This window comes from Nerophis ophidion, linkage group LG06, assembly GCF_033978795.1.
Source record: "Nerophis ophidion isolate RoL-2023_Sa linkage group LG06, RoL_Noph_v1.0, whole genome shotgun sequence".
Lineage (NCBI taxonomy): Eukaryota > Metazoa > Chordata > Actinopteri > Syngnathiformes > Syngnathidae > Nerophis > Nerophis ophidion.
Window position 1 is genome coordinate 73,825,150 of NC_084616.1, and position 22,968 is coordinate 73,848,117.

The following is a 22,968-nucleotide window of genomic DNA, read 5'->3' on the forward strand; positions in this document are numbered from 1 at the left end:
TATTTCTCCTAGAATAATACAGAACTCACAATGTTTTTTCTCTTGTGACTGTGCCAGAGGTAGACATGCATTCTACTGAGGTCAAATCTACCACAGCACCAAGCAAATAATCTCAAGATTCCCACTATATGAATTCCTAGAAGTGGTCAAAATGATTTGCGACAAACTACATGAGATAGTCGTAATGTTATCAATTTCAGTACAGGGTTTCCCCCAGCTTAAAATCTACATGTGGCCGTGGGGGCGTGGCTAAGTGGGATGGTCAATATGACATCATCATAAACATTTACATATTTTTGATGATGCACATATTTTAATGCCAAAAATTATTTACATACATTTTAAAACTAAGTGTGTTATTAGTAATTAGTAATAACATTTGTTATATTGTTTTGCTCTATTTGTATAACTGTTATTATAGCACAATGTAACACAGGCTGTATACCAGTGGCAGCTGCGGGTCTTTCAAATAGGGGCAGCTACTCTTTAAACATGAGTACAGTCTCCAAAAACATAAAATATATAAACATGCTAGATTTTACAAAAAAAAAAAAAAACTTGACTTAAAACATTTGAAATATTTCCATATCAACAGGAACAACGGAATGAAATTTGAAAAATGCTTTGGCAGTGTTTTATATTTCAAGATTGCTGATTCACTCATGTTGCTGTCAATCAAAAAAGGATTCAGCCCAGACAGGTCATCCAAATTATCATGCGGAAGCCCTGCAAACTCTTTTCAATCACTTATATTCATTCGCCCAACGTCCGTGGGCGGTAAAAAGTCGAGTATTGATCCAATGATTGTCTTGTTTGGCTGCAGCACTGTGACGCAACCACATCATGGAAAAAAGTTGCACTGTCACCAAAGTAGCTGTTTCTAAATAAAATGCTCTCCAAAATAATCACTCATTTTAAAGAAATAAACTCTTGCGACTCGTAAAGGGACAAAACCAACATGTTTACTTGACCCACTTCCTGGGAAACTTATCAAGGAGCTGTTTGTAATATTAGGGCAATCAGTGCTAAATATTATAAACTTATGACTTTCCTCTGGCACGGTTTCTCTTGCATTCAAAACAGCGGTTATTCATGCACTGCTCCAAAGACCTAACCTGCATTCGCTACGTCTTATCTCGATTGCTCTAACATAATTTTCGGGTCTTCCTACGTCTAGTAATTAAAAGGATAACCTTGGTACAAAATGCGGCTGTTAGACTTATGACAAGGACAAGAAAGTTTGATCAAATTATGCCTTTACTGCCTCACCGGCACTGGCTTCCTATGCACTAAAGATGCAACTTTAAGGTTTCATGACTAACGTATAACACACTTAACGGTCTAGCTCCATTCTATCTTGCTGATTGTATTGTACCATTTGTCCCGGACATAAATCTACGTTCTAAGAACTCCAAGCGCTCTAAAAAAGTCTGCAGGCTCTAGAGCGTTTTCCAGTACTCTGGAATGCCCTACCAGTAACCGTTTGAAATGCTACCTCAGTAGAAGCATATAAGTCCCATCTTAAACTCATTTATACACTCTAACCTTTAAATAGACGCATTTTTTAGACCAGTTGACCCGGCGCTTCTCTTTTCTGCTCAGCCCCCCTCTCCTGCGTGGAGAGGTTGTCAGGTGGCCACGGATTTTCCTCTATGCATCAGTTGATGTCTCTGCGATGTCTACATGCAAATGGATTGCCCTTGCTGGCCTCCCTATGGACTGGACTCTCACATTAAAAACTGTATCCACTTGGCATCCATGGAATCCCTCCCCAAGTTTCTTATTGTTCCAATTGGGTTGAGTTTTTTCTCTTGCCTAGTCCTAAGTTAAGATGTGAGAATGTCATAGTTTGTGAAGCCCTTTGAGGCACTTGTGATTAAGGACTACATGAATACATTTTGATTGATTAACATCCTACTTTCGACAACAAACGCAAAAGAGATAACTATTATTGGAAAATGAGGACTCCCAACCTTATCTTTTTGAAGCTGAATATACAGAGGATGAACGGCTGCTTATAGAAGCTTAGCGAGCAGATCGAAGCCGGGAGAGTCAAGACTGGCGGGACCTGACTGTAAATGTGGCGCTTGGAGCAAAGTTATGCCGACAGAAACGGAGTGCATACCCAAAACCAACTGGAAAAAACGTCCACGGCCAGGTTGACCAAACGGACAAATGTCCACAGAGGTTTTTCTTTAAAGTGTACACAATGGAAAACACAATCTTAATAAATCATTAAACTATTGATAATGACTTTGAGCTTTTTGGCTTACCTGTAACTCATCCAGATTTCCAAAAAACTGTTCCACAGGAAGAATCTGGTTGCTGTCATCATCAGGAAACATGTTTTTGTCCGATTCTTGGCACTCCATGTCATCAGGACCAGGCATGTCCTGTACACCGTACCATGCGCAGGTCTCCAAGAAGGGGCTGGTCCGCATGTCGTTTTCTTTGCCATCCTGCCCATCCAACAGAGGAGAAGCAGAGCATCGCTGTCTGCCTGCAGACAGGAGGCACTCACAGCTGATGTGAGACAGTCTCTCTGATGTGTCGCCGGCCGCTTTGCTTTTGGCGCTGGCCACCGAACTGCTCTCCGCTTCACAGAGCGCCTTTGGACTTTTCACGCATTTCCTCCTGGGGACAGAAACCTGTGACATAGTGAAGAACAAGAATTGAAAGTTGATGCAAATTTAGTCATCAATGTTGTCAACTTTATAAGGTCACATATAATACTATTTCTAAGTATGTTAAATAAACCTAAGAAGTTCCACAAATAGTGTACTGGAAGACAGTTCGGCAAAAACTTGCCCTTTTTACATTTAAAGTGCTTCACTGTAACACGCTCAGTTTCTGTGTCTGTAGCTTATTAGCTGAAGAAAAATAGGATGGTCAAACTTTTATATCCGCTGTCTGGAACTGACCAAAATATAATTTGCAGAGATTCCAGGTTTATGTTAAGATGCAGGGTGGAGGAGGTATCATGTACATGATACATCGTCACCCCCAAATTCAAGACTCACATGGGAAAAAATTGCATTCCACTATTTTGCCACCACACAGTGGGATGCACTACCAACAGACCTTAAAATGAGAACTTCCCTACTAAATTTTAAAACTGCCATAAAAATCATGGCTAAGCTCAACCTCTACCTGATCAGAACCAAAACTGATCCCCAGCAACTTTCCAAAGCATTAGGCAGGTTTATATGTGGTTATACTGTATATATATTTTCTCATTCTGTTTTGCACACTTTTGGAGTCAACATGTACAAAGTATAAATACCCCCCTCTTTTTTTTTTAATATATTCTTTTCAAATCACAATATATACAAAAAAGCAACATGTCCTGTTATTGTCAGTGTTATGCATTTTATGTATAAAATATAAAAATCTGCCCCAAGTGGAGGAGTTCAAGTACCTAGGAGTCTTGTTCACGAGTGAGGGAAGAGTGGATCGTGAGATCGACAGGCGGATCGGTGCGGCGTCTTCAGTAATGCGGACGTTGTATTGATCCGTTGTGGTGAAGAAGGAGCTGAGCCGGAAGGCAAAGCTCTCAATTTACCGGTCGATCTACATTCCCATCCTCACCTATGGTCATGAGCTTTGGGTCATGACCGAAAGGACAAGATCACGGGTGTGGCGGGGCTCTCCCTTGGAGATAGGGTGAGAAGCTCTGCCATCCGGGAGGAACTCAAAGTAAAGCCGCTGCTCCTCCACATCGAGAGGAGCCAGATGAGGTGGTACGGGCATCTGGTCAGGATGCCACCCAAACGCCTCCCTAGGGAGGTGTTTAGGGCACGTCCAGCCGGTAGGAGGCCACGGGGAAGACCTAGGACACGTTGGGAAGACTATGTCTCCCGGCTGGCCTGGGAACGCCTCGGGATCCCCCGGGAAGAGCTGGACGAAGTGGCTGGGGAGAGGGAAGTCTGGGCTTCCCTGCTTAGGCTGCTGCCCCCGCGACCCGACCTCGGATAAGCGGAAGATGGATGGAATATAAAAATCGCAATCAACTTTTTTCTCAAAATCGGGCAGCCCTACTTCCCACAAAGGTCCGTTGTCATTAAAAAAACAAATAAATTCACAATAGTATCAATCAATCAATCGTTTATTTATACAGCCCCAAATCACTAGTATCTCAAAGGGCTGCACAAACCACAACGACATCCTCGGTAGGGCCCATATAAGGGCAAGGAAAACTCACGTTTAAAAGGCATTCACTGAAGTAATTGGGGTGCAGATTTTTTTTTTTTTTTTTTCAAGTTTTGTGTTTCACATTGTATTGCAAAGACAACAAACCTTTTTGGAGTGTTTGGGCTCAGAGACGCTCTTCCTCTTTCTGTGCATCGCCACCTTGTTGAGTTGACCAGGCATCTGATGAGACATCTTCAATCAGCTTTCATAATATTAAGCAGTATTCCAATTTTTAATGACCAAATGCAGGGGCTCGAATTTTACTGCGGCAAGTGTTGCGACCGCCCTCGCCTTTTGCCGTAAAGCCCCAAAATTGAGTAACATTTGCAGCAAGAACATGCCGTGACCACTTTTGACTTTTTACTTGTTAATGGACGAGGGATGTAACAGTAAACGGTATAATGATAATTTGCGATAGTAATACCGTTTATTTTTTAATTACCGAAAACCCGTCATTTATTAATGAATTTTCGGCAAGACGAAGTCAGGCGCATGCGCACTAGCGGCGTTTGGCTGGATAATCATGGCGGACCAACGACACCGACTTTGCTCGGGAGATTTACCCTCGGAGTAAACGGTTTAACGTCATTTTCCCTCGCTTCCCGGCATGCGTTTAAGAGCGCACTGCTGTTTGGATGGAGACAGGTGTGGACAATATTGGAGACACTTGTCCCCACACTAAAAGTATACAGCGAAGGAGAAAACTATCTCATGTTTTGCAGCAGGCGATGTGTTGTGAACGTTGTCACAACTTGTCTATAAAGTCTTTACTTTGTTGACTGGGATGTTAACTCCTTTATTTAACTGCTAACTGTATCAGTGTTCAAATAACATCAATACTGGCTAAAAGGTTTTGTCATCTCATCGCATTTGAACGCAGGCTGTGAAGATTGTTTAATCAATGTGAGAGGGATCACTCCAGGTTTTTTTTGTTGGCCAAACTGTTGTGCTGAACCACAAGGGGAGGCGTTGGAGAAGAACAAATATTTATTAGACTTCAACTTCATTAGACAAACTGCTTTGTCTTTTATTTTGATATCAAAATGTAAACACAAGGCTTTTGTTTTTCCATATGTGATTTTTTCCAATCAACCTAACCTATGGTTAATTGGAAACACTAAAACGGTCCCTACTGTGTGAATGTGAGTGTGAATGTTGTCCGTCTGTGTTGGCCCTGCGATAAGGTGGCGCCTTGTCCAGGGTGTACCCCGCCTACCACCCGAATGCAGCTAAAATAGGTTCCAGCGACCCTCCATAACCCTAAAAGGGATAAGCGGTAGGAAATGGATGGATGAATATATATCTCCTGCCTTGAAAGAAAATAATAATGTTTGCCTTGGTCATATTTGCCAACCTTGAGACCTCCGAATTCATAAGTTAGGTGGAGGCGAGGTTTGGTGGTAGCAGGGGTGTATATTGTGGCGTACCGGAAGAGTGAGTGCTGCAAGGGGGTCTGTGTATTTGTTCTGTTGGGTTTGTTGTGTTACGGTGTGGATGTTCTCCCAAAATGTGTCTGTCATTCTTGTTTGGTGTGGGTTCACAGTGTGGCGCATATTTGTAACAGTGATAAAGTTGTTTATGCGGCCACCCTCGGAGTGACCTGTATGGCTGTAGAGCAAGTATACCTTACATGTGGGTGGTATAGCTCGGTTGGTAGAGTGGCCGTGCTAGCAACTTGAGGGTTGCAGGTTCGATTCCCACTTCCGCCATCCTAGTCACTGCCGTTGTGTCCTTGGGCAAGACACTTTACCCACCTGCTACCGGTGCCACCCACACTGGTTTAAATGTAACTTAGATATTGGGTATCACTCTGTAAAGCGCTTTGAGTCACTAGAGTAAAGCTCTATATAAATATAATTCACAATTCACATGTATTTTGTTGAAGAGGTTCATTTAGTCTACTGACATGTATTTATAAATGGTTGATTTATATAGGCTAAAAAGGTAAAGTGTTGTACCTGACAAGTTCCGTCTACCTTGCTTCTGCAGTCTTACCTTACTAGCCAATATAAATCAACCATTTATAAATAAATAAAAATAAATATGCCTTACGTTCACTAATGTGTGTGTAAAAGCCGCATATATTTTGTGACTGTTTGTATGGAGGTAAAGTGGCCGTGACGACAGGTTATAGAGGATGCTAAAGGCAATATTGTTGTAAGGGTGGAAATCGGGAGGATGGTTACTCCGGGTGACATGCCCGGGGCATGTCCAAAGACATGCACCTGGGGATAGGTTGATTGGCAACACTAAATTGGTACTAGTGTGTGAATGTGAGTGTGAATGTTGTCTATCTGTGTTGGCCCTGCGATGAGGGGGCGACTTGCAGGGTGTAACACGCCCTCCGCCCGAATGCAGCTGAGATAGGCTCCAGCACCCCGTTAGCCCCAAAAGGGACAAGCGATAGAAAATGGATGGATGGTTGCCCCGGGAGATTTTCGGGAGGGTCACTGAAATTTGAATCTCCCGGGAAAATCGGGAGTGTTGGTAAGTATGGCCTTGGTGCCCTAAAACAGTGTTTTTCAACCTTTTTTTAGCCAAGGCGCATTTTTTTCATTGAAAAAATCTGGAGGCACACCACCAGCAGAAATCATTCATAAATAAAACTCAGTAGACGATAAAAAGTTGTTGTTGCAATTGTTGGATATGAATTTAAACCATAACCAAGCATGCATCAATATAGCTCTTGTCTCAAAGTAGGTGTACTTGCACCACCTGAGTTTTATGCTGTTTTCCCGTGCGTAGTGTTTTAGTTCTTGTCTTGCGCTCCTATTTTGGTGGCTTTTCCTGTTTTGTCTGTATTTTCATGTTGCAGTTTCATGTCCTCCTTTGAGCGATATTGCCCACATCTACTTTGTCTTAACAATCAAGAATATGTCAGTTGTTTTTATCCTTCTTTGTGGGGACATTGTTGATTGTCATGTCACGTACGGATGTACATTGTGGACGCCGTCTCAGCTCCACACACTAAGTCTTTGCTGTTGTCCAGCATTCTGTTTTTGTTTATTTTGTAACCAGTTCAGTTTTAGTTTCGTTCTGCATAGCCATCCCTAAGCTTCAATGCCTTTTCTTAGGGGCACTCACTTTTTGTTTATTTTTGGTTTAAGCATTAGACACCTTTTTACCTGCTCCTTGCCTCCCGCTGTCGTCTGCATATGATGATCACGACAAACCGTCGTCGTCTCACACAACGTGTTCCCGACATCTAAAAAGCAATTAGCTACCGGCTGTCACCTACTGATATGGAAGCGTATTACTCTCTGCCAAGATCTAGACAGCACCGGCACTCAACAACGGCACATTTGCAGATTATAATCACTGGTTTGCAAAAAGTATTTTAAACCCAAATAGGTGAAACTACATAATCTCCCACGACACACCAGACTGTATCTCGCAGCACACTAGTGTGCCGCGGCACAGCGGTTGAACAACACTGCCCTATAATATGAGGCCTCCTTTAAGGCAACATTTGCCTTGATCTTAAAACGTAAAAATTTGAGGCCTGCAAATTAAATTATAACATGACCCAACAAATTCTGCCTGCTCTTTGTATTTGTCTGGTGACTGGGGACCAGTCCAAGGTGAGCTGGATTGGCTCCAGCTCTCCAAATCTCCCGTCCAAAGGCAAAACCCAGTAACTCAATTTTGGTCAAAACTGAGCTGATAATAATTTTGGAGTTCCTAGGTGGTATGCTTTACATTAGTGTATGCGATATTGTAATTTGTTCCGTAAGTAAGCTGCTACGCACATGGCAGGACCTAGCAACTACCACATAACCGCGTAGATACAACAGAAAAACCTAGTATCTCAAGGGACCAATCGGAGCTTCTTCATCAGTCGCCTTATTGTCTTTAATGAGACATTTGCACGAATGGGGGCCGACGGTCAACCTGATTATGTGATATTATGGCACGAGGGGATATTTGGAAGATTGGCCCAGGACGTTGCAAGCACCTTCATTAAATGTATTGTTAAATGTATTGTTCTTGATTTTGTGTGTGTGTGTGTGTGTGTGTGTGTGTGTGTGTGTGTGTGTGTGTGTGTGTAATCCTATATGCAATTTGAGTAATCCTAATATTCTGTAAATGTAAAAACAAGAATTCTGACAAAAAAATTGGTGCCAATGGAAACTAAGAAAAGGGATTTGGGTAGACTATCTGGAGTACAGGGCAGGCGAGTGGGGGATCTTATGTTCGTGGATAACTCCTCTGGCAGGGGGCTCCCCTCGTCTCTTTTAATGCACAGCATAGGACACACAGCAAGAGTGGTCCTCAGGTCCTGTTGATCAGGGGCAGTAGCTCCACAGCCACAGATCCACTTCTAACCACTAATATCACAGTCAAAATGAAAGCTTGTTCCCATAGGCACCAAAAACTGTTAACGTTTAGACAAAAGTGTATATTATATATACTATTATATATATATAGTATTTATATAGGTGTGTGTGTGTGTATTTTGGGTATATGCATGTGTGTATGTATGTGCTTATGTGTATATGTATGTATGTATATGTATGTATATATATATATATATATATATATATATGTGTATATAGATTGTATATGTGTGTACATATATGTGTGTGTGCATATGTATATATGTAAGTGTGCGTGAATTTAAATGTATTATATATAGATAATATCAATCAATCAATCAATCAATGTTTACTTATATAGCCCTAAATCCCTAGTGTCTCAAAGGGCTGCACAAACCACTACGACATCCTCGGTAGGCCCACATAAGGGCAAGGAAAACTCACACCCAGTGGGACGTCGGTGACAATGATGACTATGAGAACCTTGGAGAGGAGGAAAGCAATGGATGTCGAGCGGGTCTAACATGATACTGTGAAAGTTCAATCCATAATGGATCCAACACAGTCGCGAGAGTCCAGTCCAAAGCGGATCCAACACAGCAGCGAGAGTCCCGTTCACAGCGGAGCCAGCAGGAAACCATCCCAAGCGGAGGCGGATCAGCAGCGCAGAGATGTCCCCAGCCGATACACAGGCAAGCAGTACATGGCCACCGGATCGGACCCGACCCCCTCCACAAGGGAGAGTGGGACATAGGAGAAAAATAATAATATATAGCATCTATGCAGCAACCACTGAATTTAATTATATTATATGTATTATTATATTATATATTGTGTATATATATATATATTGTATATGTATAGGGATGGGACCAAATAAGTTTACTTCTTCCCACTCCCTTTTGAGCCAATCTTGACATCTACAAAAGATTAGTCACATGTAATGTTTTCTATGTAGGTTTAAAAATAATGTATATTTGTATATATATTTATTTTGTATTTTATGTCATTATTTTGTTTTGTTTGCATGGCTCAAAATAAACCATTCATTCATTCATTCATTCTTCTCCTTGCGTACTCTTTTGGGCAGATAACTGTGGAGGTCCAAAGAAAAACTGGACGCTGTACACGGCTCTTGCCCAATGTGCAAACGCAGAATGGGGCCCACCCGAGATTGTGATAAAATATCTGGAGAAAGGGCACACGTTCATGAGAGCAGACTCAATCGGCAAGAAAATGAAAGCTCAAGAAAACATCTATACGTTTGATGACTTTGTAGATCTTTGTAAGACAGCATCAAGATAGATTGGTTTTCCATTGTTTTCTCAAAATCAGCTAGAAGTGAGTTACTAGGTTTTGCCTTTGAGCACACTGCATAGAAAGGGCTGCGATGAGGTGGCGACTTGTCCAGGGTGTACCCCGCCTTCCGCCCGATTGTCGCTGAGATAGGCGCCAGCGCCCCCCGCGACCCCGAAAGGGAATACGCGGTAGAAAATGGATGGATGGATGGATAGAAAGGGACGGGTGGACATGATATATACGTCATCCACGATATTTACGTACTTTGTTGCAACGTAAATAACGTAGCATGACTACTAGTCACGTGACCATTTTCGTCTAGTAGTGTGAGTAGATCTCGTCCAGCGAGCCTAGCTTTGTTTCTCCTTCGTCAAACATAAACGACATTTTACACTCGTTTGACAGTTAAAACGCGACGTTGATGCCAGGACATTTCACTCTTAACAACAAACGTCCCAAAGTCGGGCTAACACCGCTAGCAAGAACCGGGAACCAAAGCGTTGACCTTAAATGACTTAGCTGTGAGATAAAACGCAGCCAAGACACTTACCTTGCTTATCATCTATCGGTGGTAACTTATTACCAAACAAAATACTTTTTTTTCAGCTGGCTCCTTTGATATCTTTGGTTGTTACACGACGACGTGACGTTGCGGCTTTTTTTTTGCCGTCTTGTCGTCTCCAATTTCTTTCAGCTGTGTAGTTCAACTCAGGCCGCAGCGTCGTGACGTCACCGGAAATGAACGCCCAGTCGCTCGCACAGTACATGTAAATAAAATTAATAAATGAACATTTTTAAAACCTCCCCAAAACTACTTTAAATTGTGTTTGAAATAGGGGGAAAAATGCAATAATTGTTTACTCATTTAGTCAAATTATTTTATGAACAGCTTTTTTCTGTACGTCAGGGGTGTCCAAACTTTTTCCACAAAAATTGAAGCATGCGGCGGCCATTTTGATATTTTTCATTTTCAAACCATAACAAAATATATGGATTTTTTTTTGTAATCCTTAGGGCTCCTGGAGGGCATAAAAGGGTCTCAGTCATCCATCCATTTCTACCGCTTATTCCCTTTGGGGTCACGGGAGGCGCTGGTGCCTATCTCAGCTACAGTCGGGCGGAAGGCTGTGTACACCCTAGACAAGTCACCACCTCATCGCAGGGCCAACACAGATTGACAGACAACATTCAAATGTTAAAAATAGGTCAAATTATTATTATTTTTTTTTTATTTAATGCTCACAGTAAATCTCTATATCAACTTGAGGTTGATATAAAGTAAAACAAATAATGTTTCTGTCAAAGACAACTTTGTTTTTTATAGTAAAACTGAAATATGCAGTATTTAGATAGATAGTACTTTATTGGTTCCTTCAGGAGAGTTCCTTTATTTAGCAATTAAAGCCCTCAAAGATCAATAATGCAGGACACCATTGATTTTAATTATTTTATATTTTTGAGTAATGACAGTGAAAAGTTAAATAAAATCGTACTAAATATATTTGAGATCCGAAAGGTTCCCCACTCATAAAGTGATACATTTTTTATTAGTTTTTTTTTTTTTTTACTTTTAACTCTTAAATTTCAAGATCAACTTCCGATATGTCTGTCGATTTTAAGTTTGAACTATTATTTTGTTTGTTTTATTCTCTTTTGTCAAAACTTTGATGTTTTTATATGGCAACCACACAACATATGCAATATTTTTTCCACATAAGACATTTTAAAGTGATAATTTTTAAGTAATAATTCGTCATAACAGATTTTTTTTGTGTTTTTTTTTTGGAGCAATGGAAAAAAGAGAAAATAAAGACAACAGGAACAAAACAAATGCCTGCATGGCAGCTTTGTGTCAACATTGCCACTTTTTCTCATTAGATTTCACCTTATTCCACTTTTTTTAAATGTTTTATTTTTGCAATACTATCAATTTTGCAATATTTGTAGAATGTGTGGCGGGCCGGTAAACAATTAGCTGCAGGCCACAAATGGCCCCCGGGCCCCACTTTAGACACCCCTGCTCTAGCTGTTCTTTTGTTGAACATTGATATTTTTTATATTTGTGTTCCGTTATGTATACTTTGCCACTGCTCTTTTATTTGTATTGTGATTCAATTGCTTTAATCAATTTTAATTTTTTTTAAGTACAAGCTGTATATTGCAAATGTAGCTTGATTCCGACTTATCAGGAACATGTCTTGGCGTCCTTTCAAAATAAAGTCGTGACTAAAATGTTGACACCAATTTAGAAACATCCATTTACCCTGTTTGTCCACCAGGATACGCTAGAGGCATTCAAATATTCCAAATTTAAGTTATTTACTGAAATTGAGTGAATTTATTTCTTTGCACTTTATTATATATTTTTTTTGTATTCTATTTTAGTTACTTTGAATTTACAACCCCCTGGCACTATTTTTTTTTACTTATTTTGATTATTGTTTCTCGTCTGTTTGTAAATGTTGAAATTTACGGGTGACTTGTCCAGGGTGTACGCGGCCTTCCGCCCGATTGTAGCTGAGATAGGCACCAGCGCCCCCCGCGACCCCAAAAGGGAATAAGCGGTAGGAAAATGGATGGATGGCGTTAAAAAAAAAAAAAAAAAAAAGAATAATACATCGATACCGGAAATGAACGCCCAGTCGCTCGCACAGTACATGTAAATACAATTAATTAAATAAACATTTTTAAAACCTCCCCAAAAACTACTTTAAATTTTAAGTGAAATAGGGAAAAAAATGCACTAATTATTTACTCATTTTGTCAAATTATTTTATGAACAGCTTTTTTCTCTAGGTGTTCTTTTGTTGAACATTGATAGTTTTTATATTTATGTTCCGTTATTTATACTTTGCTATTGCGCTTATATTTTATTGTGATTCAGTTGCTTTATCCTTTTTTATTATTTTAAGTACAAGCTGTATATTGCAAATGTAGCTTGACTCCGACTTATCAGGAACATATCTTGGCGTCCTTTCAAAATAAAGTCGTGACTATAATGTTGACACTAATTTAGAAACATCCATTTACCCTGTTTGTCCACCAGGATACGCTAGAGGCATTCAAATATTCCAAATTTAAATTATTTACTGAAATTGAGTGAGCCTATTGCTTAGCACTTTGTTGATTATATATATATTTTTTTGTATTCTATTTTAATTGTATTGAATTTACAACCCCCTGGCGCTGTTCTGTACTGTTTTTGTACTGTTTTGATTATTGTTTCTCGTCTGTTTGTAAATGTTGAAATTTATATATAAAATTAAAAATATTTAAATTAAAAAAAAAAAACGTCAATACCGGAAATGAACGCCCAGTCGCTCGTACAGTACTTGTAAATAAAAAAAAAATTAAAAATTAAAACCTCAAAAACAACTTTAAATTGTATTTGAAATAGAAAAAATAATCACTATTTATTTACTAATTTTGTCAAACTATTTTATGAAGATCTTATTTCTATATGTGTTCTTTTGTTGAACATTGATATTTTTACATTTATGTTCCGTTATTTATACTTTGCTATTGCTCTTATGTTTTATCGTGATTCAATTGCTTTAATCCATTTTTTTATTTTTATTTTTTTAAGTACAAGCTGTATATTGCAAATGTAGCTTGACATCGACTTATCAGGAACATATCTTGGCGTCCTTTCAAAATAAAGTAGTGGCTAATATGTTGACACCAATTTAGAAACATCCATTTACCCTGTTTGTCCACCAGGAAACGCTAAAGGTATTCAAAGCATCCTACTGTTATCAACTATTTTACTTATCGTGCAAAAAAAAATTTTGTATAATCAAATGAAAAATGCTATATTTTTAATCATGTTCAACATTCATAATGACTTTTGTTTGCAATATTTGCTCTACCAATACCTGTATTGCACGTTGTGACAAAGCACTGACGTGTGAGGGCCATCTTTGATTCAAACAATAATATTCTTAAATGTTTTAATTCCTAAATATGCCTAACATAGTGGAATACTTTTAAAAACCAGCAATTCACCATTTTATCCACTAGAGGGCAGTAGAGGGCCTCCCATATAATAATACAAAGATTGGCTCATTGTATTTTACAATTATCACCTGCTGTGATGTAACATTTATCAAGCAAATGCATTTTTGCATTATTAATTTCAAGAAACATTACATTTTCCTAGCTGAAATATCACTTTTTTTGCAGTGGAAGAAGACTTTGTTATTTTATTTAAGCTCTTACTTAAAGTGCAAAAATTGAACATTTGCCTTAATAATGCCAAATATGTTATTGAAGGAAAACGCGTGCAGGCACTTACTGATTTTTGACACCTGTTATAAGACAGAGACGTCAACATGAGAAGGTGGGAGGAGATAGTTGGGAAAAGGAGGAGGAGAATGAGTCATGAAGGAGGTGTATGTCAGCAACGGCAGAGCAGAGAAGTTGAGGTAGGATGTGCATCCTTTCCCCACGACTGAAAGCCCACCTTTGCCTTCTGTGAGTGCCCGTCATGGCCACAAGGATCCCCGGGGCCACGTCAGTGTCAGCGTGTCGATGGGGCCGCGGAGGACCACATGCGAGGGGACATCAATGCCGGAGAAGCTGAATTTGAGGATGGAGCAAGGTGAAGCCTTGGAGAGCCCCCAGCAACTGCACTGAACACCATGGAGCTCATTTTCCGAAGAAAGCGGCTCGGTCTGCTGAAGCCCCTTCTCAGCCTCTCTCTGTTCTTCGCCTCGCTCCTCATGATCCACAAGCTCAGACTCCCCGAGAAGGACGCCACGGGGACGTATAGGAGACACATCGGCTGGTGCGGAGACTGCTTTTCATTCAAGAAGACCGCCGCCAAGCAGTCTTGGGTGAACCGCACAACGCTCCGAGGAGTCTCCAACCGGACCGGCCCTTTCTGGAACGCGCAGGTGCTCAACTGCAGCGAGGACGCCACGGTGAGGACCAAGGACTGGTTTCGGAGGTTGGACTCACGGTTTCACCAGTTCGTCCTGCACCGGCACTGCAGGTACTTCCCGATGCTCATCAACCACCCGGAGAAGTGCTCAAATGGCGGGGTGCACCTCCTCATGGTGGTCAAGTCTGTAATCGAGCAGCACGACCGGCGCGAGGCGGTGCGTAAGACCTGGGGCAAGGAACACGCTGTCGACGGCAAGAGCATAAAGACCCTCTTTCTTTTGGGGAGCCCCGCTGTAGGCAAAGACAGTAAGAACCTACAGAAACTGATCGAGTACGAGGACCGCATCTACGGGGACATCCTGCAGTGGGACTTCATGGACACGTTCTTCAACTTGACCCTGAAGGAGGTCAACTTTCTTAAATGGTTCAACATCTACTGCCCAGGAGTCCAGTTTATATTCAAAGGAGACGATGACGTGTTTGTGAACACCAACAACCTGCTGGACCTCATCGGCTTCAAGGTGGAGGAGCACAAGGAGACCACTTTGTTTATGGGGGACACCATCTCCAAAGCCATACCCATCAGGAACAGACAGAGCAAATACTTCATCCCCAAGGAGCTCTATGATAAGCCCTACCCTCCCTACGTAGGAGGAGGCGGATTCCTCATGTCCTCCCAGCTGGCCAGGAGGCTCTTTGTGGTCTCCGAAGACCTGGAGCTGTATCCCATAGACGACGTATTCTTGGGCATGTGTCTTCAGAGACTGCGCCTGAGCCCGGAGATGCACTTGGGCTTCAGAACCTTCGGCATCACCAGGCGCAGGGTGAGCCCCATGAACAGCGAGCCGTGCTTTTACAAGAACCTGGTGGTGGTGCACAAACTGAACGCAGAGGAGCTCGTCAAGATGTGGAGGCTGGTGCATGACGAGGAGCTGGTTTGTGCTCAAAGGACGTCTGTATGACTCAAATAGAAGTCATGCGAATATAAGCTGAGAGGGCTTGGTTATGAATGAATAAGTGAGGTTCTCCTCAGTGCCTTTTGGGAAACCACTACCATACAAGGTCTACAGTGTCCATATCTCAGTGCCTTCAAATATGAGCCTCAGTGTGCAAGCCTGAAAGCCAAACCATCAATAATACTGTATCTGTGAAGGTTCTCATTCATCCAGGTCTTTGTCATCTCAGGGCGTTCAATCGTTCGTAACTGGACTGCTTGGTTTCTCTACTCATCCGAGTAGGCTTCATAAGTTCATGCTCATAGACTCATAGATTGCTCGTTGGCATTAAAACAGTTTTTTTTTCTCACTACGATAGGGAGAAACCATGCTTGCCCAGGCACACCCTCCTGGTTTCTGGAGTATGAATATTTGGGGTTTTGGCACCAACCGTTGGACTTGATCTGACCAATCTAAGTCTATGAGCACGGACTGATGAAGCCTACTCGGATGAGCGGCGAATGGTCTTCCAAACTAAAGTAAGTAAAGTAAATTTTACTCATAAGGCGTTTTTCACAGATAAAATCAAAAAGCGCTTTACAAAACAACAATTCAATTAAAACAACAGGGGCAAGATCATAAAAAGGATACATCCATCCATCCATTTTTTACCGCTTATTCCCTTTTGGGGTGGCGGGGGGCGCTGGCGCCTATCTCAGCTACAATCGGGCGGTAGGCGGTGTGCACCCTGGACAAGTCGCCACCTCATCGCAGGGCCAACACAGATAGACAACATTCACACTCACATTCACACACTAGGGCCAATTTAGAAAAGGATACAAAGTGGATTAAAAATGAAAAAAGGTGCATTAACTAAAAGCTTTAATAAAAAAAGAAAAGTTTTCAAATGTTTCTTAAAAGTTTCAACACAGTCAAGGTCACGGAGGGACTGGTGCAAATTGTTCCAGAGTCTGGGAGATGTAGCTTGGAATGCCAGGTGTCTACAGGTTTTACGAACGAGCTTTTGGGATCTTTAGAAGACCCTGGCCTGAAGACCGGAGGCTGCGCCCTGAAGAGTAGGGGCATAGCAAATCAGAGGTGTACTGAGGGGCCCCACCTTGCAATGCACGGCATGTCATGACCCCGACTTAAACAAGTTGAAAAACCTATTGGGGTGTTACCATTTAGTGGTCAATTGTACGGAATATGTACTGAACTGTGCAATCTACTAATAAAAGTATCAATCAATCAATCAGTTAGGACTAAAATGTTATACTCAATGCGGAATTTAACCGGAAGCCATTGAAGACTGAATAGAACAGGGGTGATATGGGCTGTCAAAAGTCTGGTAGCTGAATTTTGTTGAAGTCTCTTTAGTGTTGACTTGTTGAAGAGAGTGAAAAGAGAATTCCACTAGTCAATGCCAGACAAAATGAACGTGTGAATGATCAGTTCCAGATCCAATTTTGACAACAAAATTTCTCACTTCCAAGACAAACCAAGCAACCTACCATGAATTGATTAACGTGGACCCCGACTTAAATAAGTTGAAAAACCTATTGGGGTGTTACCATTTAGTGGTCAATTGTACGGAATATGTACTGAACTGTGCAATCTACTAATAAAAGTATCAATCAATCAATCAGTTAGGACTAAAATGTTATACTCAATGCGGAATTTAACCGGAAGCCATTGAAGACTGAATAGAACAGGGGTGATATGGGCTGTCAAAAGTCTGGTAGCTGAATTTTGTTGAAGTCTCTTTAGTGTTGACTTGTTGAAGAGAGTGAAAAGAGAATTGCAGTAATCAATGCCAGACAAAATGAACGTGTGAATGATCAGTTCCAGATCCAATTTTGACAACAAAATTTTCACTTCCAAGACAAACCAAGCAACCTACCATGAATTGATTTTCGAGGACCCCAACTTAAATAAGTTGAAAAACTTATTCAGGTGTTACCATTTAGTGGTCAATTGTACGGAATATGTACTGTACTGTGCAATCTACTAATAAAAGTATCAATCAATCACTCAGGACTAAAATGTTATACTCAATGCGGAATTTAACCGGAAGCCAATGAAGACTGAATAGAACAGGTGATGTAGGCTGTCAAAAGTCTGGCAGCTGCATTTTGTACAGTCTGAAGTCTCTTTAGTGTTGACTTGTTGAAGAGAGTGAAAAGAGAATTGCAGTAGTCAATGCCAGACAAAATGAACGTGTGAATGATCAATTCCAGATCCAATTTTGACAACAAATTTCTCACTTCCAAGACAAACCAAGCAACTTACCATGAATTGATTTACGTGGACCCCGACTTAAATAAGTTGAAATACTTATTCAGGTGCAACCATTTAGTGGTCAATTGTACGGAATATGTACTGTACTGTGCAATCTAATAATAAAAGTATCAATCAATCAATCAATCAGGACTAAAATGTTAAACTCAATGCGGAATTTAACTGGAAGCCATTGAAAACTGGATAGAACGGGGTTGATATGGGCTGTCAAAAGTCTGGCAGCTGCATTTTGTACAGTCTGAAGTCTCTTTAGTGTTGACTTGTTGAAGAGAGTGAAAAGAGAATTGCAGTAGTCAATGCCAGACAAAATGAACGTGTGAATGATCAGTTCCAGATCCAATTTAGACAACAACATTTCTCACTTCCAAGACAAACCAAGCAACCTACCATGAATTGATTTACGTGGACCCCGACTTAAACAAGTTGAAAAACGTATTCGGGTGTTACCATTTAGTGGTCAATTGTACGGAATATGTACTGTACTGTGCAATCTAATAATAAAAGTATCAATCAATCAATCAGTCAGGACTAAAATGTTAAACTCAATGCGGAATTTAACCGGAAGCCAATGAAGACTGGATAGAACGGGGGTGATATGGGCTGTCAAAAGTCTGGCAGCTGCATTTTTTTACAGTCTGAAGTCTCTTTAGCGTTGACTTGTTGAAGAGAGTGAAAAGAGAATTGCAGTAATCAATGCCAGACAAAATGAACGTGTGAATGATCAGTTCCAGATCCAATTTTGACAACAAAATTTTCTCTTCCAAGACAAACCAAGCAACCTACCATGAATTGATTTTCGAGGACCCCAACTTAAATAAGTTGAAAAACTTATTCAGGTGTTACCATTTAGTGGTCAATTGTACGGAATATGTACTGTACTGTGCAATCTACTAATAAAAGTTTCAATCAATCACTCAGGACTAAAATGTTATACTCAATGCGGATTTTAACCGGAAGCCAATGAAAACTGGATAGAACGGGGGTGATGTGGGATGTCAAAAGTCTGGCAGCTGCATTTTGTACAGTCTGAAGTCTCTTTAGTGTTGACTTGTTGAAGAGAGTGAAAAGAGAATTGCAGTAGTCAATGCCAGACAAAATGAACGTGTGAATGATCAGTTCCAGATCCAATTTTGACAACAAATTTCTCACTTCCAAGACAAACCAAGCAACTTACCATGAATTGATTTACGTGGACCCCGACTTAAATAAGTTGAAATACTTATTCAGGTGCAACCATTTAGTGGTCAATTGTACGGAATATGTAATGTATTGTGCAATCTACTAATAAAAGTTTCAATCAATCAATCAGTCAGGACTAAAATGTTATACTCAATGCGGAATTTAACTGGAAGCCATTGAAAACTGGATAGAACGGGGTTGATATGGGCTGTCAAAAGTCTGGCAGCTGCATTTTGTACAGTCTGAAGTCTCTTTAGTGTTGACTTGTTGAAGAGAGTGAAAATAAAATTGCAGTAGTCAATGCCAGACAAAATGAACGTGTGAATGATCAGTTCCAGATCCAATTTAGACAACAACATTTCTCACTTCCAAGACAAACCAAGCAACCTACCATGAATTGATTTACGTGGACCCCGACTTAAACAAGTTGAAAAACGTATTCGGGTGTTACCATTTAGTGGTCAATTGTACGGAATATGTACTGTACTGCGCAATCTACTAATAAAAGTATCAATCAATCAATCAATCAGGACTAAAATGTTAAACTCAATGCGGAATTTAACCGGAAGCCAATGAAGACTGGATAGAACGGGGGTGATATGGGCTGTCAAAAGTCTGGCAGCTGCATTTTTTTACAGTCTGAAGTCTCTTTAGCGTTGACTTGTTGAAGAGAGTGAAAAGAGAATTGCAGTAATCAATGCCAGACAAAATGAACGTGTGAATGATCAGTTCCAGATCCAATTTTGACAACAAAATTTTCACTTCCAAGACAAACCAAGCAACCTACCATGAATTGATTAACGTGGACCCCGACTTAAACAAGTTGAAAAACTTATTTAGGTGCAACCATTTAGTGGTCAATTGTACGGAATATGTACTGTACTGTGCAATCTACTAATAAAAGTATCAATCAATCAGGACTAAAATATTAAACTCAATGCGGAATTTAACCGGAAGCCAATGAAAACTGGATAGAACGGGGGTGATATGGGCTGTCAAAAGTCTGGCAGCTGCATTTTGTACAGTCTGAAGTCTCTTTAGTGTTGACTTGTTGAAGAGAGTGAAAAGAGAATTGCAGTAGTCAATGCCAGACAAAATGAACGTGTGAATGATCAGTTCCAGATCCTATTTTGACAACAAAATTTTCACTTCCAAGACAAACCAAGCAACCTACCATGAATTGATTAACGTGGACCCCGACTTAAACAAGTTGAAAAACTTAACCGGGTGTTACCATTTAGTGGTCAATTGTACGGAATATGTACTGTACTGTGCAATCTACTAATAAAAGTATCAATCAATCAATCAATCAGTTAGGACTAAAATGTTATACCCAATGAAGACTGGATAGAACGGGGGTGATGTGGGCTGTCAAAGGTCTGGCAGCAGCATTTTGTACAGTCTGAAGTCTCTTTTAGCGTTGACTTGTTGAAGAGAATCAAAAGAGAATTCCACTAGTCAATGCCAGACAAAATTAATGTGTGAATGATCAGTTCCAGATCCAATTTTGACAACAAATTTCTCACTTCCAAGACAAACCAAGCAACTTACCATGAATTGATTAACGTGGACTCCGACTTAAACAAGTTGAAAAATGTATTCGGGTGTTACCATTTAGTGGTCAATTGTACGGAATATGTACTGAACTGTGCAATCTACTAATAAAAGTATCAATCAATCAATCAGTTAGGACTAAAATGTTATACTCAATGCGGAATTTAACCGGAAGCCATTGAAAACTGGATAGAACGGGGGTGATATGGGCTGTCAAAAGTCTGGCAGCTGCATTTTGTACAGTCTGAAGTCTCTTTAGCGTTGACTTGTTGAAAAGAATCAAAAGAGAATTCCACTAGTCAATGCGAGACAAAATTAATGTGTGAATGATCAGTTCCAGAACCAATTTTGACAACAAATTTCTCACTTCCAAGACAAACCAAGCAACCTACCATGAATTGATTAACGTGGACCCCGACTTAAATAAGTTGAAAAACTTATTCAGGTGTTACCATTTAGTGGTCAATTGTACGGAATATGTACTGTACAGTGCAATCTACTAATAAAAGTTTCAATCAATCAATCAATCAGTCAGGACTAAAATGTTATACTCAATGCGGAATTTAACCGGAAGCCAATGAAAACTGGATAGAACGGGGTTGATATGGGCTGTCAAAAGTCTGGCAGCTGCATTTTGTACAGTCTGAAGTCTCTTTAGTGTTGACTTGTTGAAGAGAGTCACAAGAGAATTGCAGTAGTCAATGCCAGACAAAATGAACGTGTGAATGATCAGTTCCAGATCCAATTTTGACAACAAATTTCTCAATTCCAAGACAAACCAAGCAACCTACCATGAATTGATTAACGTGGACCCCGACTTAAACAAGTTGAAAAACTTATTGGGGTGTTACCATTTAGTGGTCAATTGTACGGAATATGTACTGAACTGTGCAATCTACTAATAAAAGTATCAATCAATCAATCAGTTAGGACTAAAATATTAAACTCAATGCGGAATTTAACCGGAAGCCATTGAAGACTGAATAGAACAGGGGTGATATGGGCTGTCAAAAGTCTGGCAGCTGCATTTTGTTGAAGTCTCTTTAGTGTTGACTTGTTGAAGAGAGTGAAAAGAGAATTCCACTAGTCAATGCCAGACAAAATGAACGTGTGAATGATCAGTTCCAGATCCAATTTTGACAACAAATTTCTCACTTCCAAGACAAACCAAGCAACCTACCATGAATTGATTAACGTGGACCCCGACTTAAATTAGTTGAAGAACTTATTCGGGTGTTACCATTTAGTGGTCAATTGTACGGAATATGTACTGTACTGTGCAATCTACTAATAAAAGTTTCAATCAATCAATCAATCAGTCCAGTTTCGAACGGTTGAACGCCCTGAGATAAAACTGTATATCTTGCTGAGAGCCTGTGTCCTCTGCAGTGGACGTTTGAGGTCATAGGGCTATCCTTTCCACACCAAAAACATGTGTAACTGCACGGTTAAAAATATTTGTATTTATTTAATCAGAGTGACTATTGTCAAGTTGACAGAACAAATTGCTCATCACAACTAAGTAAAAAGAGTTATGGCAACCGAAAATACAACAAAGCGTGGAAAGTCATTAAAAACTCACAATACATGAAATGATTAACGTGGACTCCGACTTAAACAAGTTGAAAAACGTATTGGGGTGTTACCATTTAGTGGTCAATTGTACGGAATATGTACTGTACTGTGCAATCTACTACAAACCCTGTTTCCATATGAGTTGGGAAATTGTGTTAGATGTAAATATAAACAGAATACAATGATTTGCAAATCATTTTCAACCCATATTCAGTTGAATATGCTACAAAGACAACATATTTGATGTTCAAACTCATAAACATTTTTTGTTGTTGCAAATAATCATTAACTTTAGAATTTGATGCCAGCAAGACGTGACAAAGAAGTTGGGAAAGGTGGCAGTAAATACTGATAAAGTTGAGGAATGCTCATCAAACACTTATTTGGAACATCCCACAGGTGTGCAGGCCAATTGGGAACAGGTGGGTGCCATGATTGGGTATAAAAACAGCTTCCCAAAAAAATGCTCAGTCTTTCACAAGAAAGGATGGGGCGAGGTACACCCCTTTGTCCACAACTGCGTGAGCAAATAGTCAAACAGTTTAAGAACAACGTTTCTCAAAGTGCAATTGCAATAAATTTAGGGATTTCAACATCTACGGTCCATAATATCATCAAAAGGTTCAGAGAATCTGGAGAAATCACTCCACGTAAGCGGCATGGCCAGAAACCAACATTGAATGACCGTGACCTTCGATCCCTCAGATGGCACTGTATCAAAAACCGACATCAATCTC

General features: G+C 40.3%; 2 protein-coding genes across 3 annotated transcripts in view; one reads left to right on the plus strand and one right to left on the minus strand.

Moving 5' to 3' along the window:
- Positions 1 to 10,544, minus strand: part of lg06h1orf174 (linkage group 06 C1orf174 homolog) — a 29,142-nt gene extending 18,598 nt beyond the window's left edge. For both annotated transcript variants that reach the window (XR_009807286.1, XM_061904805.1), the window contains exons 1-3: positions 10,357 to 10,544; positions 4,297 to 4,371; positions 2,274 to 2,648 (exon numbers count right to left, since the gene is read on the minus strand). Coding sequence is in view for 1 of the 2 variants with exons in the window: in XM_061904805.1 (XP_061760789.1) it covers positions 2,274 to 2,648; positions 4,297 to 4,371; positions 10,357 to 10,368 (462 nt within the window). In the remaining variant the exon portion in view is untranslated. The remainder of the gene's footprint in view (positions 1 to 2,273; positions 2,649 to 4,296; positions 4,372 to 10,356) is intronic.
- Positions 10,545 to 14,222: 3,678 nt separating this feature from the next.
- On the plus strand, positions 14,223 to 22,337 carry b3gnt7l (UDP-GlcNAc:betaGal beta-1,3-N-acetylglucosaminyltransferase 7, like). The gene has a single exon (XM_061904806.1). The coding sequence runs from the start codon at positions 14,447 to 14,449 to the stop codon at positions 15,650 to 15,652; it is 1,206 nt and encodes a 401-aa protein (XP_061760790.1). The 5' UTR covers positions 14,223 to 14,446; the 3' UTR covers positions 15,653 to 22,337.
- The last annotated feature ends 631 nt before the right edge of the window (positions 22,338 to 22,968 follow it).